This window comes from Geotrypetes seraphini, chromosome 15 (genome assembly GCF_902459505.1).
Source record: "Geotrypetes seraphini chromosome 15, aGeoSer1.1, whole genome shotgun sequence".
NCBI lineage: Eukaryota > Metazoa > Chordata > Amphibia > Gymnophiona > Dermophiidae > Geotrypetes > Geotrypetes seraphini.
Genome location: NC_047098.1, coordinates 41,678,748 through 41,705,988, shown reverse-complemented (window position 1 = coordinate 41,705,988; position 27,241 = coordinate 41,678,748). Strand labels below are relative to the sequence as shown.

General features: G+C 45.1%; 1 protein-coding gene across 6 annotated transcripts in view; it reads left to right on the top strand.

Moving 5' to 3' along the window:
- The window catches only part of TEX14 (testis expressed 14, intercellular bridge forming factor), a 311,576-nt gene that overhangs the window by 133,650 nt on the left and 150,685 nt on the right, over positions 1-27,241 (top strand). For all 6 annotated transcript variants that reach the window (XM_033922951.1, XM_033922948.1, XM_033922949.1 and 3 more), the window contains 2 exons: positions 14,289-14,440; positions 23,442-23,632. In XM_033922951.1, the coding sequence (XP_033778842.1) occupies positions 14,289-14,440; positions 23,442-23,632 (343 nt within the window). The remainder of the gene's footprint in view (positions 1-14,288; positions 14,441-23,441; positions 23,633-27,241) is intronic.

Below are 27,241 nucleotides of genomic sequence, written 5' to 3'. Positions count from 1 at the left end.
TAATAAAAAGAATGGATAAGATAACATGAGAAGTGAAATTGTCATGAATCAGAGGAATACATACCCTGTAGGTCCTAAAAGCAGGCTTGTGGATTAGATATAAACTATGAAGGCAGTGGCATAACTAACATATGTGACACCCGAGGCACATCATTTTATGACACCCCCCCATCTGTATGAAAAACATGATTTTTAGTAACAATCCACACATCACACAAGAGTGTGCCTAGGAAAAGGCAGCATCTTACATATTGCAGTGAGCAGTAGTGCAGTACATCAATACACCCATTGTAAAACTAAACAAGCCAGACTAGTACAGATTAATCCTACACAGTCAATCCTAACTGAAAACCATGTCTTTCGAACACACCTTCGCCTAGTATGGAATAGGTAATCACAAACTAACCCCTCTCCCTTTTACAAAACTGTAATGTGGTTTTTAGCTATGGTGGTAACAGTTCAGACTCTCATAGAATTCTGAGCAATTACCACCATGGCCAGTGCAAAAAAAAAATGTTCTACGGTTTTGTAAAAGGGGGGATAAAATAGAAAAACGTAGACAAAGGTTAAATTGAACTACCAAGAAGCTGGACTCTGTATACAATGAAACACCACAGAAACAGCGATGCATCTCCCCTAAAGCAAAAAAATAAATAAATATAATTTTTTTCTAAATTGTCTTCTCTGGTTTCTGCTTTCCTCATAGTCTTGACACTCTCTTCCTTTCATCCACTGTCTACCCTCTCTCTGCCCCTTCTATATGGCATCTTCTCTCCTTGTATTCCCCTTCCATCTCTCCCTACACCCCTATTATTCTGGCATCCATCTTCTTCCCTTCCCTCCTTCAATGGTCTGGCATCTCTCTCCTCTTCTTCCCTTCCCTCTCCCACACCCCCATGGTCTGGCATTTCACTCTCTCCTCTCCCTTCCCCCCACTTCCATCAGCATCTGCCCCCTTTCTTTCCCTCCAACCCAATTCCATCCAATATCCTTCCCCCTTATGTCTCTCTCTCCTTTCCCTGCATACCAATTCCATCAGCATCTGCCCCCTTTCTCTCCCTCCACCACCCTTCCTTATAACCCTGACCTCCTTTTTCTCCCTCCACCATCATTCTATACTCCTCTCTCCCTCCAAACCAGCAAGGTCCCATGATGACTGCTTCTGTTGCCTCTGCCTCTGGAAGATGTAAGTGACGTTGGAGGGGGTGGGCCGGCAGACACAGGGAATTGCAGCAAGGTTCCGCAATTCCGGAGGCAGAGGCGGCAAATGCAGTCATCGTGGGACCTTCCTGCACTTCAGTGCGGCTGCTGACTCTGCTTCAGAATAAGTATGGCAGCCATGCTGAGGTGCAGGTGCCATTTAGAGCAGCTTGGAAGGTTCTGGATCCAGCCGGCTGTGTACCCCCCTAGGGCTGGCACTCGGGGCGGTCTGCCACTGTATGAGGGGACAAAAAATAATAGAAAGAATGGATAACTTGACCAATTTAGACATGTCATACAATTATAATCTAATCTAATCTAAACCTTAAGTTTATATACCGCATCATCTCCATGAGTATGGAGCTCGACACGGTTTACAAGAACTTTATAACCACAAAAATACGTCATAAAATGTAATTCTAAACTCAAAATCTCCAGACGAAAAGCATACTATAGAAAGGAAACCAAAAAAGACCAAACCCATAGTACTAAGATCCAAATGCTAAAATCAGACATGTCCATTACGAAGAGACGTGTGAATCACCGCTAATTATAACGAGTGAGTCCTTAAAATATGAGACGGTAACGGATAGCCAGACCTGGTGAACGGAAGTGACAAATACTGGAGCCAAAACCAGAGCACCGTGATGAAACTTGAATATGGATACCTTGCATTTCTTGGCATTGAAGCCCAGCTGTCAGGTAGATGACCAACGTTCCAACAAAAACAGGTCCTGCGTCATACTATCGTGTAAATCGGAGCCGCTCACTATGTTAAATAGTTTGGCGTCGTCGGCGAATAGTGTTATTTTACCTTGAAGCCCCTGAGTCAGGTCCCCTATGAATAAGTTGAAAAGGAGCGGTACTCCACTTGTCACTTCTGACATTTTAGAGAGGGTACCGTTAACCACCACCCTCTGAAGTCTACCATTGGCTATTTTTGGGACTTGCGAGCTACTTTTAAAATGACCAAGTCAAAATGATCTACTAACAATAAAATTTTTTTTTAAAAACCACAAAGCACACTGTATGCAGAGAAAATGTTAATAATCATTCCTATTCCGGGGTTTTCTCAAAGAGGTCAAAGCAGATGACTCTATGCACTGTCACCTCACTAACAACCATACAAAAATAGACAAATATACCCCCTCCCTTTTTACTAAACCACGATAGTAGTTTGCTGCGCTGAATGCCCAGCGCTGCTCTTGACGCTCATAGGCTCCCTGCGCTAAAAAACGCTATTGCGGTTTAGTAAAAGGGGACCATAGTGTAAAATATAGACAGCAGATATAAATTCAGACACATTTTGATCAGTAAATTTAAAATAAACTCATTTTTCCTACCTTATTGTCTGGTGATTTCATGAGTCTCTGGTTGCACTTTCTTCTTCTGACTGTGCATCCAATCTTTCTTCCCTTCTTTCAGCCTGTATGCTTCCTCTCCTCCTGACCTCATTCCCCTCCCCCCAACTTTTTCTTCCTCTCTTCATGCCCCCTTTCTTTTTTTCTGTTTCTCTTCCTGCCCTCTTATTTTCTTTCTCCTTGCCCTCCCCCAAGCCAATGTCACTGCCATCGGGGAACAGGCCCCAAAGCCGCTGGCCACCACCCCCACCAACCTCTCCCTACTTCGGGCCGACCAGCATTCCTCTCCCCGATGTCAATTCTGCCGTCGGAGAAGAAGGCTGATCGGCCCAAGACCACAATCGATTGGGGGAAATGCTGCCGGGTCCTGTCTTCGCGGAAACTGAAAGTAAGCAGGACCCGGCAGCAAGAAGAGCAAATGGAAAACTTCACTGACCTGTCTCCCGCCTTAGCCCGTAGCGAATTATGCTTCGGGGATCTAACATGTGCGTGCCGGCTTCTCTTCCCTCCCCCCCCCCCCCCCCCCCCGGACATAACTTCTGGTTTTGGAGGGAAGAGAAGGGAAGCCGGCACACACACGTTAAAGCCCCGGAGCATAAGTTCGCTACGGGCTAAGGTGAAATCTTCAAGCCGGCTTTTTTTTATGTTGAGCAGCAGCGGAGGCAGTAGAATTTAGCTGGGCGGTCATCTAAATTACCCGGGCGGACCGCCCAGCTGAAAGGCCCTAGGGAGAACACTTCTAGTGTTCTTGGGGAAACCTGCCACTATGCCACTGTCTCCCTCACAAGGCCAAACAAATTTAGAATTGTTTCAGAGAAGAGGTGTAAGATTATGCTGTCCTGTCTTGGTTCCGGTGGGCACCGGCTACGAGATTTTTCTCCAAAGTGGGCAGACATCATGTCCGATCAGTGGGTTCTGGAGGTGATTCGGGACGGCTATGCTCTGGAGTTTGCCTGTTCCTTGCCAGATCATTTTCTCACTTCCCCCTCGCAGGTGGAGTGGAAGCAGCAGCACTTTCGCCAGACTCTTCAAAGATTGTTGGATCTCCATGCGGTGGTTCCAGTTCCCTCGCAGGAGTGGGGCACAGGTTGGTAACTCGATTTATTTCGAGGTGCCAAAGAAAGAAGGGACCTTTCGGCCCATCCTAGATTTGAAGGGGGTCAACAGGGCTCTTCATGTGCCTTCATTCCGCATGGAAACTCGCAGTCTGTGATTCTGGCGGTTCTGCCGGGGGAGTTTCTGACCTCTCTAGATTTGACAGAGGCCTACTTGCACATTCCTATTCAGGCCTCCCATCATCACTTCCTGCACTTTGCAATCTTGGGGCAACATTATCAGTTCTGGGCACTTCCCTTTGGTCTGGCCACAGCTCCGCGGACGTTCACCAAAGTGATGGTGGTTGTTGTGGCGGTGTTGCAAAAAGAGGGCATTCTAGTTCATCCCTACCTGGACGACTGGTTGATTCGTGTGAAGTCGTTCCAGGAGAGCACCCGGGTCACAGTTCAGGTGGTGGAGTTTCTGCAGTCACTGGGATGGATAGTTAACCTTTCCAAGAGCCGGTTGTCTCCATCTCAGTGCCTGGAGTATCTAGGAGTGCTGTTCGACACCTCATTGGAGAAGGCCTTCCTTCCGGAGGCCCAGGTAAGCAAATTGCAATCTCAGTTTCGCCTGCTTATGGCGTCCCAGTGTCCTCGGGCACAGGATTTCCTCCAAGTCTTGGGGTCGATGGCGGCTTCCCTCGGTGTAGTGAGGTGATCTCGGGCTCACATGTGTCCTCTTCAGTATGCTCTTTTTCGGAGGTGGTCGCCTCAGAGGCAGTCTGGATCATCTTGTTCTGCTTCTGGGCTTGGCTCAGTGCAGGCTTCGTTGGTGGCTCCAGACCTCCCATCTTGTACAAGGGGTGAGTCTGGACTAGCCACAGTGGACGGTGCTGCTCACAGTTGCCAGTCTTTTTCGGTTGGGAAGCTCAGTGTCTAGATCACTCAGCTCAGGGCACCTGGTCCACGGAGGAGGCTTCTTGGTCGATCAATGTCTTAGAGATCAGAGCCATCCGTCTGGCTTTGTTAGCCTTCCAGCCCTTTCTGATGGGCAAGTCAGTCAGGATTCTTTCGGACAATGCCCCGACTGCAGAAAAGATGCCCACTCTCTCCTGATGCACTAAACTACCTGCCGTGACTAGTAGTGACCCCCTCCCCTGTCTCTGCTGCACCCCTCCCCCTTACCTGAACACGGAGATGGACTTCCTCACCGCAGCTGCTGCGTAGTCTGAACAGGGTATTCCTCTCTCCGGTGCATCTTGGGATACACCGGGGAGGGGCCTGAGGCCTTATGCTGCCATGACCTCCTGATTATCCCCGTAGTTCTGGACAATCCAAAGGCCCTGCTCCACCCCCGACTCTTATGAAAGTATGCTTCTAATGTATTTTCCCTCCTACCAATCAAAGACCTGACCTGGTTAAATCAATGTCTTCCATTCAATTTCACAATTTAAACCCCTTTGAGCTACTGTATTCAAAGTGAAAATCCAGAACTGTTCCCTTAAATTTAATATTTTCTCATAGTTGCCACCCTCCCTACCCATCTTTACACAATCAATAACTCTCCATTTTAAGTCTTGACACCTGATGACACTTGTCAGACCAGTGCTGCACCAAAGGGGCCTGCAGCACTTCCCAACTAGATGCGATTTATGTTCATTTAACCTAATATGCCCCACATTGGGTTACCAGATTTTTCAATCGGAAAAACTGGTCCCCCAGGCCCGCCCCCAGGCCTGTCCAGTTCCACTGATCCCCACCCTGTAATGCCCTAACCCTGCCCCCAGTTCCGCCCTAGCCCCTGCCCCCGCTGCCTGCTCTTGTTATACAGAGCCATGGTGAGACCTCACCTGGAGTACTGTGTCCAGTTTTGGAGGCCACATTATCAAAAGGATGTGAAGAGAATGGAGTCAATCCAGAGAATGGCCACTAGGATGGTCTCAGGACTGAAAGACATCCCTTATGGAGAACGTCTGACCAGACTGTGCTTATATTCTCTCGAAGAGCGCAGAGAAAGGGGGAACATGATAGAAACATTCAAATACATCACGGGTCGCATTAAAGTGGAGGAAGAAATCTTCTTTCTAAAGGGTCCCACGGCGACAAGAGGGCATCCGCTGAAACTTAAGGGGGGAAGATTTCATGGTGACACCAGGAAATACTTCTTCACCGAACGAGTTATTGATCGATGGCATGATCTTCCACGCCAGGTGATCGAGGCCAGTAGCGTGCTCAACTTCAAGAGTCAATGGGACAAACAGGTGGGGACACCACAGAGCTATGCCCAAAAGATGGATATCCCAGGGAGGAGGGTTCGTATTGATTAAGTGGGCAGACTTGCGGGAGGGAGGGTTCTGGTGTGGGCAGACTTGTTGAGCCGCCGGCCCTTTTCTGCCGTCATACTCTATATTTCTATGTTTCTATGAAGGAATGTGTGCATGTGTGGACATCCACCCTGCCCGACACAATTTGAGAACGCTATCAAAACCCGGACAAAGTGCCAGGTTTTGAAAAACCGTCCAGACCCCCAGACATGTCCTCAAAAGGAGGACGTGTGGGGAAATCCAGACGTCTGGTAACCCTACCCCACTTACACCAGCTTATATGGGCATTCAATTACATATATCACCCGACTGCTATTACAGGTTGTCTGATAGGCACTCACCACTCTCCTCTTTGTGTGTTGATCTACCCACTCAGGTAGTGACTTAAGGTGATAGTGGTGAGTGATATGGTAAATAGAGGTAAAGAAAGACTTTTGCATTTGTTTGTCCTTTCTCGCAGGGGAAATCCTTGATAAAGCCACTTCAGTTTGGCAAAACATGTTAGACACATTCCCCCAGTCTGACGGACAACAAGCCTTAAAATGAGAAGTTAATTTTTTCTAAAACAGATGTTTCTACTGATAAGCAGTTGATATAGTTAAAAGATTTGTGGTGAAAGATGAAATAGAGTGTAAATTGATAAAAGGCTGATGACGAGGTGGGTGTGTAAAGCTTGATGCAATGAAAGATTACTTTGAGCACTGAGTGACACCACTGAAGCTGTTCTAAAAGACGAATAATTAATTTGAAAAGTAAATAGTGCTCCTGGGAGGATTGGTGTGAAGTGGATAAATGCATCCCAGGAATAGTAAGTATGGTTGATAATGTGTTCTTATAAGGGAGCATAGCCTTAGTTGGTAGCTTGACTCACAGTGGTAGTACTGCAAGTTTACTCTAGGGCAGGGGTGCCCATACTTTTTGGGCTTGCGAGCTACTTTTAAAATTACCAAGTCAAAATGATCTACCAACAAAAATTTTTTTAAAAACACAAAGCACACTGTACGCATAGAAAATGTTAATTATTATTTATATTGCAGGTTTTTTTCAAAGAGGTCAAGGCAGATGACTTTATGCAATGTCACCTCAGTAACAACTATACAAAAATAGACAAATATACCCCCTTCCTTTTTACTAAACCGTTATAGGTTTTTTTAGCGCAGGGAGCTGCGCTGAATGCCCCACGCTGCTCTCGACGCTCAAAACCACGATGCACTAAAAACCACTATTGCAGTTTAGTAAAAGGGGGCCATAGTGCAAAATATAGACAACAGATATAAATTCTCAAAATGGAAACATTTTGATCACTAAATTGAAAATAAAATAAATTTTCCTACCTTTGTAGCCTGGTGATTTCATGAATCTCTGGTTGCACTTTAGTCTTCTGACTGTGCATCCAATATTTCTTCCCTTCTTTCAGCCTGCTGTATGCTTCCAGACCTCATTCCCTCCACCAACTTTTTGTTCCTCTCTCCCTGCCGTCCTCCCCTTTCTTTCTTTCAGTCTTTCTTTCTGTCTGTCTATCTTTCTCTCTCCATGCCCCCTTTCTTTCTGTCTTCCTGTCCCCCCTTTCTTTCTTTGTCTCCCTGCCCCTATTTCTTTCTGTCTGTCTTTCTCTCTCCTTGCCCGCTTTCTTTCTGTCTCCCTGCTCCCCCTTCTTTCTGTCTTCCTGCATGATCCCAAGCCACTGCCGCCATCGGGGAACAGGCCTCCAAACCGCCGCCACCATTGGGGACCAATGCCTCCAAACCACCACCTCCCCTCCTCCCCCTAGGAGTCACAAACACTACCTGTTGCAAACTGCTGCACGGAACGGGAGTTTTCTGCATGTATTTGCAAGGACGGTTCCCTCCGGGGACATCAATGAAGCTGAAGCCAGACCGATGTTATCAACGTCTACAAGTGTGCAAACAAGCATTCGATTGGTTCTATTCCCCCCCCCCGCACCCCGAATCCGTCCTTCCTCCCGCTTCCACCATTTGCACTGCCGTCTCCGAGGCCACTCGCGACCGACCCCCCCCCCCCCCCGGAGCTCGTGCTCTCTGCTGCTTCCTGACCCCCAGTCCCCCCCCCCACTTGATGAAACTTCCTACTTCCAGTGGGGCGGCCCGTGGCAGAGGGGAAAGCTCCAGGGCTGGCCTGGGAATCCCTGAGAGAAGGTAGGATGGGGGGAGGGGAGGGAGGTTGACTGACTGGTGCTGTTCTGTGCAGGTAGTGAGAGGAGCTGCCAGGTGCACAATGACCGACAGGATGCTTTGGGTCCGTCTGGCTCTTGGGAATCAAGTAGAACGCGAAGGCAATGCGATCGACTCGTGTTGCCTTCACGATCTACCGGTCAATCACAATCGACCTTTTGGGCATCCCTGCTCTAGGGGAATGTAGGGGTCATTTTGAACAGAGGCATCACCAGGTCAGGAAGTACCTGGATTGCTCCTCCCCTCCCCCCTTCCCAACTACATACAATGAAGACCCCCAGTAGGTACCAAAATGGATGGCAAGTGGGAGTGTTGAGGGTGGCATTGGCAGTTGAGATTGGGGGTATCAGAGGAGGAGAAAGTTTTGATGAAGTGTGGGAAGTTCAGGGATATTTTTTGATAGGGGGGACATGGGCAAATTGGTTTGTATGTAGTCAGTCTCTTTAAAAGATAGTAGGCCCAATTGGAGTTCACTATCTCTGTGTAGCTCAGAAAAGAGCAACATTTTAAAAGGGCACTGTGGTCTCTGCAAATAATGTGTAGAACTCTCTTAACTTTGTCATCATCCACACATTCCTTTCTCATGTTTTCTGCATATAGGTGGATTTTCATTTTTTTCTGATTCACCAAGTTAGTATTCCCTGTCTTCATTTAACTCCCTGTTAACCCACTTTGCTATAATAGCGGTTGTTGCTGAAATCTTTACATATTTTTGACTACTATTTACCCCCACCCTCTTTTATAAAACTGTAGGACGGTTTTTAGCGCCAGCCACGGCGGTAACAGCTCCAACACTCATAGAACTTCTATGAGCGTCGGAGCTCTTACCGCCGCAGTTGGTGCTAAAAACTGCGCTTCGTTTTTGTAAAAGGGGGGAGGGAGGGGGGGTTAGTGAAAATGTTTTATAAAGCTCACATTGTTTTCTTTCTGCTCGTGACATTTTCAAAACTGCATAATTCTTCCTCCTTCCTCCGCCCGACGCCGTGCAAGCAGGAGGACTCTGCTCTCTCATAGAGCCCCTGCCGTTCCAGCCACCGGGGATCACCGACGCAACCCGACTTTTGAGTCGGATTTTTCTTCAGCCCTTGAGGGCCACCGAAAGCCTCCCCCCCCCCCCAGCGACTTCCTAGGCAGAGAAAGGAGGAAGTTTCTGCCATCTTGTCCCTCCTTCCTCCGCCCGACGCCGTGCAAGCAGGAGGACTCTGCTCTCTCATAGAGCCCCTGCCGTTCCAGCCACCGGGGATCACCGACGCAACCCGACTTTTGAGTCGGATTTTTCTTCAGCCCTTGAGGGCCACCGAAAGCCTCCCCCCCCCCCAGCGACTTCCTAGGCAGAGGAAGGAGGAAGTTTCTGCCATCTTGTCCCTCCTTCCTCCACCCGACGCCGTGCAAGCAGGAGGACTCTGCTCTCTCATAGAGCCCCTGCCGTTCCAGCCACCGGGGATCACCAACGCAACCCGACTTTTGAGTCGGATTTTTCTTCAGCCCTTGAGGGCCACCGAAAGCCTCCCCCCCCCCCCAGCGACTTCCTAGGCAGAGGAAGGAGGAAGTTTCTGCCATCTTGTCCCTCCTTCCTCCGCCCGACGCCGTGCAAGCAGGAGGACTCTGCTCTCTCATAGAGCCCCTGCCGTTCCAGCCACCGGGGATCACCGACGCAACCCGACTTTTGAGTCGGATTTTTCTTCAGCCCTTGAGGGCCACCGAAAGCCTCCCCCCCCCCCCAGCGACTTCCTAGGCAGAGGAAGGAGGAAGTTTCTGCCATCTTGTCCCTCCTTCCTCCTCCCGACGCCGTGCAAGCAGGAGGTCTCTGCTCTCTATCAGAGCCCCTGCCACTCCAGCAACCGCGGATCGCCGAACGCCGAGCCCCTGCCTCTCCAGCCACCTCTCCAGTGAACTCTGAACACAACCCATACAACCACTCTCACAACCAACTCAAATAACTACCAAACCGCAATCTTCACAAATATAAAAAATAAAAAAAAATGGCACTGCGTACACACAACCTCATTCTTGCCCTCATACTAATTGCCACATTTATAGCAAAATGGAAAACCACAGGCTACCAAATACAAACCATCCCTATACTAACAACAACACACAGACCTGTTCAACATACCAGAAAACTGCATACCACTAGAACGCTAACTCCATGCCCACTATCCAGCCAAGCCAGCATCCCCACCATCTGGGGAAAAAGACCCCCACCAAAACCTAACTCAAACACACAAAAATATCAAACCTCACAAAGAACTATCATCAATACAACCACTACACCAACCACAAAATACACTACAATTGCTTGCGCATATATGAACATCAGATCCGTCAGCCCAAAGGCAGAACTAATCAAAGATTGGCTGACCAAAGACAATCTAGGCTGTCTCTTCCTAACCGAAACATGGCTCACCTCTGAGTCAGATCCAAGCATCACAGAATTCTGCCCCAAAGGATATAAACTTGAAGTAGTATGTCGAGAAAACAGAAGAGGAGGAGGTCTAGCAATCATAACAAAAAACAATCTCAACATCGACGTACTGACCAAGCACTCCACCCCTTATCTTGATCTGCTAGCCTGCCAAATATCTGACAAATCACTCAATGGAAACCTGAACTGTCTTATTTGCTACATTACACCAGGTAAATGGAACACTTCAAAACAAGAACTTGAAGAATTCATCTTCCAGAACTCACTCTCCTCCACACATAACCTGATCCTCGGAGACTTAAATCTCCACTTAGAAGATCAATCATCCAAACAAACAACAGATATACTCTCATACCTCAACACTTTATCCTATCAAATTCTCAACCCAGAACCCACACACGAAAAAGGTCATCAACTTGATATAGCAGCTTACTCATCTCCAAATCAAAACACACAAAACATCTACATCTCAAACGGGTCCTGGCACCCTACTCTATGGTCAGACCATTTCAAATATTCATTCACCATCAATTGGGCTCAAAATAACAACAAACCCATCCCAAAGAAAACACTCATCAAATTCAGACCGAAAATCGAACCTCACACATTCTGGAACACAGTTGACCCCGAAATCGACCCCAACAACCCCAAAGAATTCATAAACAGCTGGCGGACCCTCAGTGAATCTACACTAAACAAACTTGCCCCAATAAAAAACAAAAACAAAATAGACAGACCATCTAATAAATGGTTCGACGACGAACTTCTACAACTAAAAAGAAAATGCAGACAATTAGAAAGGTCATGGAAAAAACAAAAACACAACCACATCAAAGATGAATGGAAAATCCTAATCAAACAATACAATACCAAACTGAAGGAAAAACGAAAAAACTACTACTCCAAACTCATCAGCACCGAAAAACCAGACACAAGAATACTTTTTGACATCTTAAGAAATCTCACCGATACCAAACCATTTCTCGCCACCCAAGGAAACCAAACTCCCACAGCCACCCAATTAGCGGATCACTTCAAACACAAAATCATCACAACCAGATCCACATTCAACAATTCAAGAACCAACATAGAAGAAATACGAATCAATCCCAAAACAGATGAAGCAATACCAGCAGACAGGATATGGACAAACTTCCCAAAGATACAATGGTCAGACTTGAACAGGCTTTACAAAAAATACAGCAAATCCTCATGTGACTTGAACAACTGTCCCTCATACTTACTAGCAACAGCTTCCACCAAATTTAAAGCTAGCCTCACACTATGGCTTCAAACAACACTAAGTGAAGGTCATTTCCCACCGGAATTAGGAGAAATCATAATTACACCTATCCTAAAAGATCCCAAAGGTCCTATAGATAATCCTGCAAACTATAGACCAATCGCTTCAATCCCTCTATACATTAAAATAACAGAAGGCCTTGTCGCACAACACCTCTCCAACTACCTTGAAGACCATCACATACTACATCCATCACAATCTGGATTCAGATCCAACCATAGCACAGAAACTCTACTGGTATCACTATTAGACATTGCACGACAACACCTCAGCAAAGGAAACAAGCTGCTTCTCATCCAACTCGATCTTTCTGCGGCATTCGACCTAGTTGACCATCACACACTACTCCAGATATTAGACGCAATAGGAATCTCAGGTAATGTTCACAAATGGTTCCAAAGCTTCCTCAAAACACGAACATACAAAGTCAAATCAAAAGAGCACATATCCGAACCATGGTCAAACCCATGTGGAGTACCACAAGGATCACCATTATCACCCATATTATTTAACCTCTTCATAGCATCCCTAGGCATAACCCTAGACGCCCTAAACACAGCATCATTCAGCTACGCAGATGATATAACTATCCTCCTACCCTTTAATATTCAAGACCCCTTATCCACAAACCACCTGAAAATGATAATGGAAACGGTAGAAAAATGGATGTCAAGTCATAAACTAAAACTGAACTCGGAAAAAACTAAATTCCTACTACTGGAAAGGGAAAAAAAACCTTCTCTCACAGAACTAGAAGTAAATACAACCAAGTACCCAATGCAAAGCACACTCAAGATCCTGGGAATTCAACTAGACAGAAACTGCACAATGCAGTCTCAAATCCACAAAATCATCCAAAGAGCATTCTTCACAATACGTAACCTAAGAAAAATAAGAAAATTCTTCAACAAAGATCAATACAAGATATTAGTACAATCCCTAGTACTGAGTATTGTAGATTACTGTAACAGCCTATACCTATCATGCCCAAATTACATGATAAAACAATTACAGACAGTTCAGAACACAGCCCTCAGAATCATCTACTCACTAGGCAAATATGACCACATCACCAAAGCATACCTAGATTCACACTGGCTACCAATAAAAGCAAGATCCCAGTTCAAATTCTACTGTCTACTATACAAAGTAATACATGGAACAGCACCCAGCTACCTAAACAACAGACTACACCGTAACCTCTCACACAGATTAAGGAGAACTCAGAGCCTATTCACTCACCCCCCTCTCAAAGGAACACGACGAAAGAAACTATATGACAGCCTTTTAGCGACACAGGCAGCAAAGATCGATACTACCATCACCAATCTACTGACCAAATCAATAGACATTAAAGCATTCCGAAAAGAAATCAAAACTCATCTCTTCAAAAAACATTTCCCATCATCATAACCTCACAAAAGTATTAGAAAATGCTCTCATGACTACCCTAACACCACCACCAGCAACACCCGAATCCGGACAGTATTATCTCTATTCGTCTAAACAGCAGAATCCGGACAATATTATCTCTATTCGTCTAAACAACCTATCACTATCTAATATCTACTACCAATTTATCCTGGAAAAGTCCAGAACAACAATTGTAACTTAACGCATTCTTGATTATATGTACTGCAATGCTACTGGAAATGTCCAGTCTTCTAACTTGTAATCCGCTTAGAACCGCAAGGCACAAGCGGAATAGAAATCACTAATGTAATGTAATGTAATGTAATATACATTGGAACAACAGAATCCAGGAGGAGAGTGTGGCATAGTGGTTAGATCTACAGCCTCAGCACCCTGAAGTTATGAGTTTAAATCCTGCGCTGTTCCCTGTGACCCTGGGCAAGTCACTTAATCCTCCACTGCCCCAGGTGAGCCTGCTGGGACAGATAGGGCAAATGCTTGAAGTACCTTTATTTAAACCACTTTGAATGTGGTGTATAACTACAAAAAGGCAGTATACAAGTCCTGATCCCTTTCCCCCATATATTTCCTGCCACTTATCCTAGGGCAGGGGAAATAATTAACCATCTGTGAGAAGACACCAGCTGAAGACTGAGAGCTACTTTTCAGATGCACATCTATCCAAATATGAGTATGAAAAAAGTCATCTACTTAGGATAGCAGAGAACTAACGAGGATGCAAAATTATTTATTTTATATATTTATTCAATTTTCTATACAGTTCTTCCAGTGGCGCTCAGAACAGTTTACATGAATTTGTTCAGGTGCTCAATATGAACTGATTTGACTAAGGGGCAATATCCTACAAATAGTCCATCTTCTAGGATGGACAGCTGTTCTTGCTGTGTGGGCAGGAATAGCTGGGCAGATTGGATGGTCAATTGTTCTTTTTCTGCTGTCATCTATTATTTCTTTATTTATAAAAATACTTATTTTTCTTGTCAATATAATTGTAACTTTGTTTGTCTTGCAGCAAAGATGGAGTAGCACAGAATAGTCTTTCTAGTTTCCCAGTTCCAACACAATTACATAACTGGTCTGCGCCTGAAGTGGTTTTTGGAAAGAGTATTACAGTGAAAGCAGATATTTACAGTTTCTGTGTCATCATGCAGGAGCTTTTAACAGGTATGTTCAAAATTCAGACCCCTTTTAATAGCATTTGAAACTTTCTGTGTATGCCCTTTCAGTCTTAGTTTTAACGGACTCTGTTCTTCTATTGTATGTTGTGTTATATCAATAATAATAATAAAGCAATTGGAAGTTTTGTAAATGATACAAGCAGGAATAAACAGTATTGAGCTTTATATAACATTTTCACTAGATACTAGGTAAGAGTATGAAAATATTTCAGTCTAGTAAACAAAGGTGATATTGCCTCTAAATTAAGGTCAAATCTAGGTACATAACAAAATGTCCAATTGTCAGCATTTGCTTTAAGACTCGGTAATTCTTGTTTGTCTTTTCAACTATTGGTTAAATTCAAAGACAAGTGATGATTAGAGTGGTTGAGTGATTGCATATTATAAAGTCTAAGGCACTTGCTTCCAGAAAGATATAATAGCTCAATTCTGGTCCACAGTACAGGCAGACCATGTTTTCAGGATATCCACAATGAATATACATGAGAGATATTTGCATGCACTACCTTTTTTTGATATGCAAATCCTTCTAATGTATATTCATTGCTCTTATCCTGAAAACCTGGCCTGCCTGTGAACCTCAAGGACGGGAATTAAGTAGCCCTGCAGTAAGTAGCTTGTTAAAGGCTTTAAGGCCTGATTAAGAACTAGGGGCTAGATTCACTAAGGACACCAATTGTGTCTTGATCACTTAGCAACCCCTGACCCAATTCACTAACCTTTCTCCCGATCCGATCCGCACATGCAAATGAGGGGGACCAGCATGCAAATACAGGCAGACAGTGATTCACTAAAAAAAGTGAGGGACATTGACTGGGCTGGCTGATCGAAAATAAGCGACTGCTGAGGACCAGTCGCTCAGGTCCTTTCCGACTGCCCTGCTCTCTGCCCCTATTCTTGGCTCTTGCCGCCCTGCTCTCTGCCCCTATTCTCGGCTCTTGCCACCCTGCTCTCTGCCCCGATTCTCCTTTCTTCTCTGCCCCAATTCTCCACTCTTCTTTGCCCCGACTCTCCGCTCTTCTCTGCCACGACTTTCCGCTCTTCTCTGTTAGAAAGACCTATATTGTGATGCAGCGGGAGAGAAGGGAGGGACCTTAAACAACCTGGGCCAATCAGAGCCTCAGGCCCCTCCTTAGTACATTACAAGTTGCACCGGGGAGGGGAATTCCCATTTTAGATGACATAGCAGCAGGTGGGACGAGGGTGTTCACATCCCTCCATTTTATCTGTTGAGGTAAGGGGGAGGGGGTTAGATGGGTCAGGTCGCTGCGGGTAGTTTAGTGCAGCAGGAGAGAGTGGGCATCTCTCCTGCTGTGGGGGTGGCCTGAGTCACAGAAAAACATAGACAATGATACTCTTAGGACAGGGGTGGGCAATCTCAGTCCTGAGGGCCGCAACCTAGTCGGGTTTTCAGTATTTCCCCATTGAATTTGCATGAGATCTATTTAAATACAGTGTAGGCAATACATGCAAATAGATCTCATGCATATTCATTGGGGAAATCTTGAAAACCCAATAGGGTTACGACCCTCGAAGATCAAGGTTGCCCACCCATGTCCTAGGGGGAATTCTGTGCAATGTAAATTTGGGGCAGAATTTCTCTACCACCAGAATTCTGCATTTACTGTGTAGCATTTGCTACAGGCAGGTTCAAGCAGCACAGCCCCCACAATCAGGAGAAAACAGTAGATTGGGCAAGAAGACAAGATTGCAGCATCAGTATGCAGTTTTATAAAGCCTGTTTCTGCACCTAAGGCACTTGTAGCTTAATGTAGAGAAATGCATTTGAAAAAGACCCTTCCTGGTGATATATGTACCAGTTACTGGGACAGTAATAGATTTAAAGTTTGGGCTGAATTGGATAATGGGTCACTACAATTCTGGGGCTGCTGCATGTAGGGTTGCCATATGTCTGGGTTTCAACAGATATTCCTCTTTTCTATTGGGGATTTGGGTGGCCTTTTTAATGTTGCTGTTTTGTCTGGGGCCTGAGAAATAAATGCCTGCTGTGAATCATAACAGAGACACACATGCACACAGAAGGCAGCCAGGAGAGGAGAAAAGAAGAGGTAGGGCCTGCCTGCTTGTCTTGCAGCTGACAAAAATGACTTACTCAAAATCAGAGTGAGACTTGGAACACACTGAAAAAGACCATAGGAGCACCAGAATGAGACTTGGAATAAAGTGAGAGGCTGAGAATGAACACGGGAACACTCCCTTATTTCCCAGGATCTCCTTTATTAGAGGGCTTAGTTCGGACAAATACTTATAGGTTTATGACTATCAAACATGCAGATTTGTAAATTTTTATTCTATATTGTGACCTGTATATTATATACAATGTAAATGAATTGTTTTGTTTAATCCAATCCATGAACATTTGCTGAAGTTACGTGACTAAATCTCCCTTAAATTCATGGCCAACAGTTGGTCACCCTAACTGGAAGTGAGAATAAAAATGGATTGTGGGAGGGGTGAGGGAGAGGAGCAGGAAAGAGAAAATCATGCAAAGCAGAAGGGATGAAAAATGAGAGGAAGAGAAGTGATAAGAGGAGAGGAAAGTAAATCATTTTAAATAGGGTTAACAGATTTCCAGATTTACCTGGACATGTCCTTTTTTTAGAGAACAGAGTGTCAGGATGACTCTTAAACATGTCAAAAATTTCTCAGCATGGGGTCTCGTAGCCAACCTGCAATTTCAAGCTCTGTGAAAATCTTGCTTTCACATGGGTTTCTATGGTAACAGGAAATTCACATAGAAGAGGGGTTAGGATATAAAACAGCCTGAACTGCATGCTAGTACCAGGCCCCTGCTGAAGATTTTTCAACCTGATACTGCCCTTGCAACCAGCATTGGGAGTGCAACAGCAGTTCTGAATCACAGTAAATCAACAGTGCAACACTTTGGTGTCTTATCAAAATTTGGTGCTGGAAGCAGTTGCCTAAATCCAAATCAGCACTGAGATATTTAAATGTAAAGTAATGTACTACTTCATAGCAGAAATAGCCTTGTAAAAGGAATCCAGTGCAATAATTACATTACATTACAGATTTCTATTCCGCCATTACCTTTCGGTTCAAAGCGGATTACAAAAAGAGTTATGGAAGAAGGGTTACAACGTTAGATCAGAGAAGGTTTCCAAGAGAGGGAAAAGTAGGATCTGGGGTTAGGGAGGGGATGGTAAGAGGGGGGTTAAGCTTTATCATGGTATTAAGCTTTATTAAGGGATTTCTTGAAGAGTATAGTTTTTATTTCCTTTCTGAACATCTTGTAGTCTGGGGTTGTTGTCAATAGGTTGGAGACTTGGTTGTCTATCTTCGCTGCCTGAGTGGCCAGTAGTCCGTTGTATAGTTTTTTCCGTTTTACTTCTTTGATTGGGGGGTAAGTGAATGGGGTGATGGGTCTTATCAGAACATTTTCTCTATTCATGAGTGTCACTTCAGGGAGAATATTACTAGATGTTCTTTAAGCCTAATACTTGTTCTAGTGCAAAAGGTGTGTCATTCTGGAATGTAGGGTATTCTCCCCATGCTTGTAAGCTTTGCATAAGGAATCCACTTCAGCTTTTCAACTTCTTCTCCTTCACCAGAAGGTTCTGCTGCCTCCTTCAGTTTTTCTTTCTACACACGAGTCAGAAGGAGTCTTTCTGCTCTGTTCTGTATATTTCTTTCTTTTTTTTTTTTTTGGGGGGGGGGGGTGTTTTTCACAGGTTTTGGTGGCTTTCACTGCTCAGAGCTTCCCAGATTGGGGATTAAGCTCTGCCTGCATGGAGGAAAAGCAGACTGAGGTCTGCAGCTGACAGGCCAAGCCCTCTGTGGTATCTGTTAGCCAGTCTGCAGAAACCTTTGTGGAGCTCAGAGTTCAGAAGCTAAAAGCTTTGCTGGCCTACTGGGCCATAGGGGCTTGGGTGGGGGGGCGGCTCTTCAGGGTACCAACTATGTTTCATCTCACCTCCTTTTGCGAGCGTGGGCACGCAGGGATTGAGGTGATTTCTTCTTCCAGATTCATCTACTTTTAGAGATGAGGCAGGCTGCAGCACATCCACTGCACAGGTCAAGTGAGTAAGGCTGTTACAGCCTATGAGAAAAATTGGGGGGGGGGGGGGTCCTGAAAAAGCTAGTTTAAAGGTTTCCTTCCTTTAGGGTCCCTACCTCTAAAATCCTCTTTTCTGAGATTTTTGTTGTTTGTTTTAGTTAAGCTGTTTTAGAGCCCTTTTTGTGCCAAAATGCTGCCTTGCCAACCATCTTAGATTTCCCAATTTTTTTTCCAAAGTTCTCCTGAACCTTCAAAACTCCTCATTTTGCCTCAAAACTTACAGGGATGGATTCCTCAGGCTCTTTTATCCCTGATTCATGCCAAATTTGCACTGGATGAATGCCTTAAGAGCGTCCTTGCGCTGCATGTTGCACAGCATGTGATAGGGAGGGGGCAGAAGCTTTTGGCTTAGCCTCCTCTCGGTTCTTTAGGGCTGAGGAGACATTGGAGGGCCTGTCTCTGGGAGAAAATCTCTTCTAAAGCCCCAGAATAGCGGCTTACCTAAGCAAAGGAGTGTAGAAACCCAAGGTGGGGCCCAAGAAACCCTAGTTGGAGTTACTTAAAGGGGACGCTGTGCTGCCTAATACAGCATTTTCTCTAGAATTTGGTGAGCTTATTTGGATGGCCAGGATTCCTAGGGGAGATCTGGCAGCACACCAGGAGGCATGCGAGGGGGCTTGGGCTTCCAGGACACATCTGGCTCAGTATTGGAGGCTGGCCAGGATACGGTGGACCTTTCGTATAGAGACTCAGAGGATGAGGGATCTATTTGTATGCCTTTGCTGTTGCAGAGTGAGCCCTTCCTGCTGGGAGATACAGGGTCAGAGGCAGGAGCGAGTACACAAGATACAGTGGTGGCCCTATATCAGGGGAATAACCCTATGGTTTGCCATCTGTTCAAACCTTCAGCTCTTCTAGAGTACATTGCTGACTCCCTGCGGGAGTTAAGTTGGACTCCTAGCAGGCCCCCATCTGCTCCGTGCTCTGTCCTGAGTGGAGTGAGAGCCCAGTCATCTTCCTTTCCCTGGCATCCTGATGTGAGTGTTTTAGTCATGGAACATTGGGATATACCTTAAGGATCATTAAAGGTAGCCAAGACAATGGCTCGGCTTTATATGATGGCACAGGAGTGTCAGTAGATGTTCGCTCAGCCTAAGGTAGATTCCTTAGTACCACAGGTAACCAAATGCATATCCCTGCCAAGTGAGGGAGGCATGGTATTAAAGGACATGCAAAATCGCAGAGTGGATATGATCCTTAAAAGATAGTTCAAAGCGCTGTACTTGGGAATCAAAGCAGTTGCAGTGACCTCTTTTGTGACACATGCTTGTCATACCATGGGCTTAAGCTGGAAGACAGCAAGCCTTTGCCCCAGCTTCTATTAACGGGTGGATTATGTGGCTGATGCTCCCTATGACATTATCAGAGTCATGAGCAAAGTCTTGACTTATTCTATCTCAGCCCAAAGAATACTCTGGATCAGGCAATGGATGGAAGAATTCACCTCCAAGGCTACGCTCAGCAGACTTCCTTTCAAGGGGCAATTGTTCAGAAAGAGGCTGGACAATCTAATGGCAAAAGTGGCAGATCGTCATACAACGTCTCTAGTTGACAGCAGACCGTGAACCCCTAGAGCAGGGGTGCCCAACACGTCGATCGCGATCGACCGGTCGATCGGGAAGGCAACGCCAGTCGATCTCGTGTTGCCGTTCCAATCGGCCGGCCGATCAGCCTTCCTCTCCCCAAGGTTCCCCACCGGAATCTCCCCAAGGTTCCCCACGCACACTCATTCTTGCTGCGCCCTTCCTGCCCGACTGCCAGAACCCGTCTTCCGACTGGGGGATAAGTCACTTCCTTTGGGAGAAGGCGGGAGGGAGGTCTAGGGAAGTCACGACCCTTGAGAGCTGAGCGCCGGCTGCCCCTGGCGGAATTGACAAGCCAGACTGGAGAAAGGCGGTCGGGAGCAGGAGGTGCTCTGCCCAAAAATGCCGGAGCTGCTGCTGCTGCTCTGACGTCTTGAGCCTGAAAATGGGAAGTTGAGTGTTGTGCTAAAAAGAGACTGGAACGGCTCTCATGGAAGACTGGCTTTTTTTCTTTTCTTTTCCTCGGCCCTGGGGATCCAGAGATTTGGGCCTGCAGAAGCCTAACGCTGACCAGCATTCCTCTCCCCGACATCAATTCTTACATCGGAGAGGAATTTCTGGGCCAACCAATCGCTGCCTGGCTGGCCCGGAACTTCCTCTCCGACATCAGAATTGAAGGGGAGCAGAATGCTGGTCAGTGCAAGGCTTCTGCATGCAGAGCTTGGGGGGCGGTGGCTTGGAGGCCTGTTCCCCGGTGGCGATGGCAAACCTAGTGGCTTGGGGGAGGGCAGGGAGAAAGAAACAAAGGGGGCAAGCAGGGAGACAGAAAGAAAGTGGGCATGGAGAGAGAGAGAAAGAAAGAACAGGAGGCAGGGAGAAAGAAAGAAAAAGTTGGGGGAGAGAATGAGGTATGGAAGAGAGAAAGCATATAGGAGGCTGAAAGAAGGAGTGGGCTGAAATCAGATGTCAGAAGAAGTGCAGCCAGTGTGAAGTGAGTAGAAGTCAGAAGAAGAAAGTGCAACCAGAGACTCATGAAATCATCAAACAAAAGTAGGAAAATGATTTTATTTTCAATTTAGTGATCAAAATGTGTCTGTTTTGAGAATTTATATCTGCTGTCTATATTTTGCACTATGGCTCCCTTTTACTAAACCACAATAGCGGTTTTTAGCGCAGGGAACCTATGAGCGTCGAGAGCAGCGTGGGGCATTCAGCGCAACTCCCTGCACTAAAAACTGCTATGTGGTTTAGTAAAAAGGGAGGGGTTATATTTGTCTATTTTTGTATGGTTGTTATTGAGATGACATTGCATAGAGTCATCTGCCTTGACCTCTTTGAAAAAAACCCGGAATATGAATGATAATTAACATTTTCTCTGCCTTTCAGTGTGCTTTGTGGGGTTTTTAAAAAATTTTTTATTGTTGGTAGATCATTTTGACTTGGTCATTTTAAAAGTAGCTCGCAAGCCCAAAAAGTGTGGGCACCCCTGCCCTAGAGGCTCTGGGTGGTCTAATTTTATGTCTCCAGACGCTTTAGGCAGTACTCAGGAGGAGGAGCTCCATCTCAGTGATCCTACTAGGGATCAAGATAGAGATTTTCAGGACCTAGGCGGAACCAAGCCTCCATTTTTCAATCCGCTTCAGCCTCCAAGAAAACACAATGATGCCAGGACTGGAGCCGTTCCCCTGAAGTATACAGAGGCCTGGGCACAGATCTCGTCAGACCGTTGGGTACTGGAGAGCATTGAAAGTAGTTACAAACTCGAATTTGCCCAGCATTAGCAGATTGGATTGTGGGCTCCTCGGCTGGGTGCCCGGAGAAGGCAATCAAGATCTCAGCTACAATTCAGAGACTAGTAGATATTCAGGCAATAGAGCCTAGGCCACCTGAGGATTTGGGCTTGGGCAGATATTCCATTTACTTCATAGTGCCCTTAATTGTAGAATTACCTTCATGCATTCTTCTCAAAAGATTTTGCGAACTGATAGGTTTTATCTAAGCTTGTAATAAATGACGTTTATAGGTGTGGGCGATGGATTTATTTCTTAGCAATTAGGCAGAATGATGTGGTTTTGGTACTTCTTGCTTGATATCAAAGAATGATCATTTCTTAGATTGTGACTTTATTAGAGAGATTTTGCTCCTTTTCTATATGGATAGGTATTAAGAGAGCATGTGTTTTAACAGTCCTTCAGTGACCATACAGAATGCTTAAAAGAAAGGTTTTTTTTAGCAAAAACTTATAAGATTGCCAGAAAACCTCCTGTTTAAATTAAAATTTTTTGGTGTTAGACTTGGTTTATTTTTTATTTAGATGATGGATTAAGCAGGAGGAATTGCAGATGGATTCTAGGCTCTAGACCAGTGGTCTCAAACTCGCAGCCCGGGAGCCACATGTGGCCCACCAGGTACTATTTTGAGGCCCTCGGTATGTTTATCATAATCACAAAAGTAAAATAAAACAGTTTCTTGATCACATGACTCTTTAGCTATAAATTACAATATTATTATTAAAACTTAGCCAAAAGGAAAGATTTATAAACTATAAAGAGTTTTACCTCATGCAAAATTGTCATTTCTTTAATAAGACATTAACTATATTTTTCTGAGGCCCTCTAAGTACCTACAAATCCAAAATGTGGCCTTGCAAAGGGTTTGAGTTTGAGACCACTGCTCTAGATTCAGGGGTTCTCAATCCAGTCTTCAGGATACATCTAGCCAGTCAGGGTTTTGGGCTATCACAATGAATATGTCGGAAATGAATTTGCATGTACTGCCTATATTGTATGGCAATCTCTCAAGCATATTCATTAGTGAATATCTTGAAATCCAGACAGACTTGGTGGTGTGTCTTGAGGACTGGGTTGAGAACCTCTTCTCAAGACAATGAAGCTTTGTATTTTTTCTTTTGTTTGTTATAATTTGGTTTTGCAGTTTTGATGGTTTGTGGCGATGTACCATTGGAAAGCATCTAAAATTTGCTAAGCAAAGTAATTACCTGAAGATATATGATATGTTTACACTGAATCTAAATTATATTTGGTTTGTCTTTTATACCATTAGAACTAATAGTGTGTGTTTTTGATTTTTGACAAATACATGATTTTAGGTGAAGGAGGTTTTTAAGTTACCTCAGTACAATTGTTGAGTTTTATTTGACCATATTTTTTTTTTTTTAATTTAAATTTAATGATTTTCTTGTCTTTTCTTGGATTGTGAGTGTGCACACTTTTGTTTTTACCATCCCTTTTGACATAAAACATCAAGATGGAGCGCAGGTGTGTAGATCACTTTCTGCATAGAGTCTCTGTATTAGTCTCTGTTCAATTAAATTTGTGCTCTAATTTGTGGGGGACTTTTTTTTTCAGATACTCTCCCTTGGAATGGTATTGAAGGTTCACATGTTAAAAAATCTATGATGTCAGGGCGTCATTTGGAGACTGATGTAAGACTTCCAAAACCTTACTATGACATTGTAAGCACAGGAATACAAGCTAAGCCAAAAGATCGGGTCATGAGCCTTCAGGATATTTGGTATATTATGAATAAGGACTTTAAGGTGAGTCCTTAGGTTTCAGTGATATAATAGTTATTTCAAATATGTTTTCAAAATGCTTATTCCAGGGGTTCTAAAACCTGTCCTGGAGAAACTCCAGCCAGTCGGGTTTTCAGGATACAAGATCCCAAGAAACAGTGAGGCAAACTATCCACAGGATCCAAGATGGCAGCAACAAAAAGCAAATCAGTAACATTCTGTCATCAAGAAACAGCAGAGCAATGAAGATTATCCATCACCAGAAGTTTATTAACCACATTAATATTAAAACACTGAAAAAGCCTAACAGAGCCATGCTTTACCCTCCTAAGGACTGTGTCAGGGTGAAATAACAAACAAGGGGTGTTTCTTAGAGGTGTTGCCTACTTAGTCAAAAGGCAGTCTCTTCCTTGATGTGGACTGGTTTTTCAGTAATGTGATGTAATTGTTTGTTTGTTTTCCAGCAATTTCCTGATTTTTCTTTCTCTGTAATATTGGAAAATTCTTAATTTAAAAAAAAGGCAGCTCTCAACACAGCACACAGTTATACAGTTATGATCTTACACAGCGGTTTATATTGGAAATAGACTGCTCCAAATAAATACACAGTAAATGATGGCAAATAAAGTCCCATACAATCCATCTAGTCTGCCCAACAAGGTGGTCAGAGCTGCACCTGCAATTCTGTATGGGTCCCAGTCACCCATGCTTAAACACTGGTTGTCACCCCAACCATGCTTTTGTTACAAAATTTTAGCAGAAATTTAAGGGCTCCTTTTACTAAATCATATTTTTCCAGTGGTCCAGGAAGTCTTGGTCAGGAATGGGGAAAGATAGCAATAAGTTATGTATTTCATACCAGTATGATTCAGGGGATACGTTGCTCCTATAATAAGAGGCTACTTGGGGGGTCAGTTTGGTTATTGATATTTCTTTCCAAAATATGGTGAATTATATGAATACGTGTTTTGACCAAGGTACTTTGGATAGGGAATTAATTTTTGCTGAACTGGAGGAGGAGAGTAGATCTAACTGATGGCCCTTTTGGTGTGTGGATTGTTGAAAACAAGAGTTTGAGGTCTGGTTCATTTAAGAGATCCGAGGAATTTCATGGTTTGAGGTTGAGTCTAGGTGGAGGCTGAAGTCTCCTATGATGAAAGTGAAGTCATATTGTACCGTGGTTCTTGAGAAGATGTTTGAGAATTGTAGTTCAGCTTCTAGCCACTTTCCAAGAGGGATATAGAATAGTGTGCAGCAGATGGGAGTCCAGTGTTCCCTCTAAGCGGGCGGGTGTTGTGAGCAAACTTTTTTCACTGTGAGCTAAAAATATCGGGCGCCAGCAAGTTATGAGCCAAATAAATATGTTGCTTTCTACCACAGAACTTCCTTACGTTTGTATGGAATCTATCCCCTTTCAACTTTAGAGAGTGCCCTCTCGTTCTCCCTGCCTTAGCTACTAAGTCTATTCCCTTCAGTACCTTGAATGTTTCTATCATGTCCCCTCTCAATCTCCTCTGCTCAAGGGAGAAGAGGCCCAGTTTCTCTAATCTTTCGCTGTACGGCAACTCCTCCAGCCCCTTAACCATTTTAGTTGCTCTTCTCTGGATCCTTTCGAGTAGTACCGTGTCCTTCTTCAAGTACCAGTGCTGGACGCAGTACTCCAGGTGAGGGCGTACCATGGCCCGGTACAGCAGCATGATAACCTTCTCTGTCTCTTCAGTCCAGCATCTGCCCCTTCCATTCACTGTCTGTCTTTCCCTGCCATCTCTCCTCCTGCCCCCCCCACCCCCCAATTTGGTCTAGCATCCATCATCTTCCTTCTGTTCCCCTCATGGTCTGGCATCTCTATCCTTCCCTCCCCCCTGTGGTTTTTAGCATATCTCTCTTCTCATTTCCTCCACTCAGATCTGATCATTCTCTACTCTCTCTTCCCTTTTCTTCTCTGGTCTTCCTTCTCTATTTTCTGCCTCCATCTAAATTAAATTCTTTCTTACTATTTAGTCCCGTTTCCCTCTTTTCACTGTGTCTACACACAGCTTGTCACCCCTTTCCCTCACCCCTCCATTATCTTACTATTTTCTTCCCCCTTTATTTATCTCCTCCTTCCATCCAGTATGTGTTCTTTCCCCACTTCCATTCAGCATCTGCTCTCCCTTCTCAACTGACATCCATCTGCCTTCTGCTCTCTCTCCCTTCTTCTCACTTCCATCATCTGTCCCCTTCTCTCTCTCTCTCATCTCCTCCATTCCATCATCTGCCCCTTCTCTCTCTCTCTCTCTCTCCCCCCCCCAACTTCCATCATCTGCCCCCCTTCCCCTCACCTTTGTGGGTCACTTTCTTTCCCCTGAGGGTGGCTCATGTCACAGGGGAAGCTTTGGCCGAGCAGAACCGCTTGATTGACAGTGGAACTTACTTGATTGATGTCGATGCTGGGGCCCGTTGCCGTTTGAAGGAAAAAAAAAAAGGTGGAAAAAAGGAACCTGTAAAGGCGAGAGGAAGGGAAACCTCCAGGACAGCTGCTTTTTGCCCTCCTTCAGCGGCCCAAAAGTTCAGACCAGCAGCGGCAGCTCTGTATGCTTTTAACTTCGGCACAGAGCTGCCCCTAATCAATAGTTTAGCGCGGTTTCATGAGGCAGCCTCGGGGCCTTTGATAGCCGGCCCGCTTCGATGATGCGATGTGGGCCGGCCTAGCAAAGGCCCCGAGGCTGCCTTATGAAACCGCGCTAAACTATTGATTAGGGGCAGCTCTGTGCCGAAGTTAAAAGCATACACAGCTGCCGCTGCTGGTCTGGAGGTGCGGAGACAAGGCAGGAGGCAAACGCGGTGGAAGGCAGGAGTCCCGGCGAAGGCAGGAGTCCCGGCACAGCGACTGCAACAGGAAGTTGCAAGTCAGCTGACGCCGGCCTTTCGTTGCGGCGGGGACCGAATCCTTCGCGGACCGGCAAGATTTTGTTTGCGGACCGGCGGTTGAAGAACTGTGCTCTACACTGTGTGCGCTGTGACGAGAAACTTGTGCGCTGCGAGGTAATATTTTGAGCGCCAGCGCACCCCAGCGCAGCTTAGCGGGAACACACTGAGAAGAGTCGCTGTTTATTTCTACCATTAGTAGTTCTAGTGAGGTGAGAGTTACAGATTTCATGATATTGATGTGAAAAGATTATTTGTGCAGTATCGCCAGACCACCATCCCTGCAACCAATTCTTGCATTGGTAACCATTTTTCAGTTAGGAGTAAAGCCGGGTCATAATTCATCAAGCAGATCTTTTATAATGTTTGCCACTGATCTCGTGTTCACATATCCACATAAGATTGAGGTGAGTACGACTTCATTAGTATAAGTGGTTGGGATTCTTATTAGGTTGTGCAGGTTTAGTGTTGTGATTGTGGTGTGGTTTTTAGTGTCTGGGGGGGGGGGGGTCCAACTGGCATTGGGATTATCCAGTGCATGTGGTCAGTGCAGTTTATCATAGAGTGACTCCATGATAGTACTGTGTTCTAAGGGGTTATTGGGAAGGGTAGAATAGGCTTTGGTTCATCTAGTGCTGATGAGTAGGCAGAGAATTGTTATGAGATACTAACTCATTCTGGGTAGTTCACTGTAGAAGATAGATTGGGTGGGTTTTGTAGATGTAT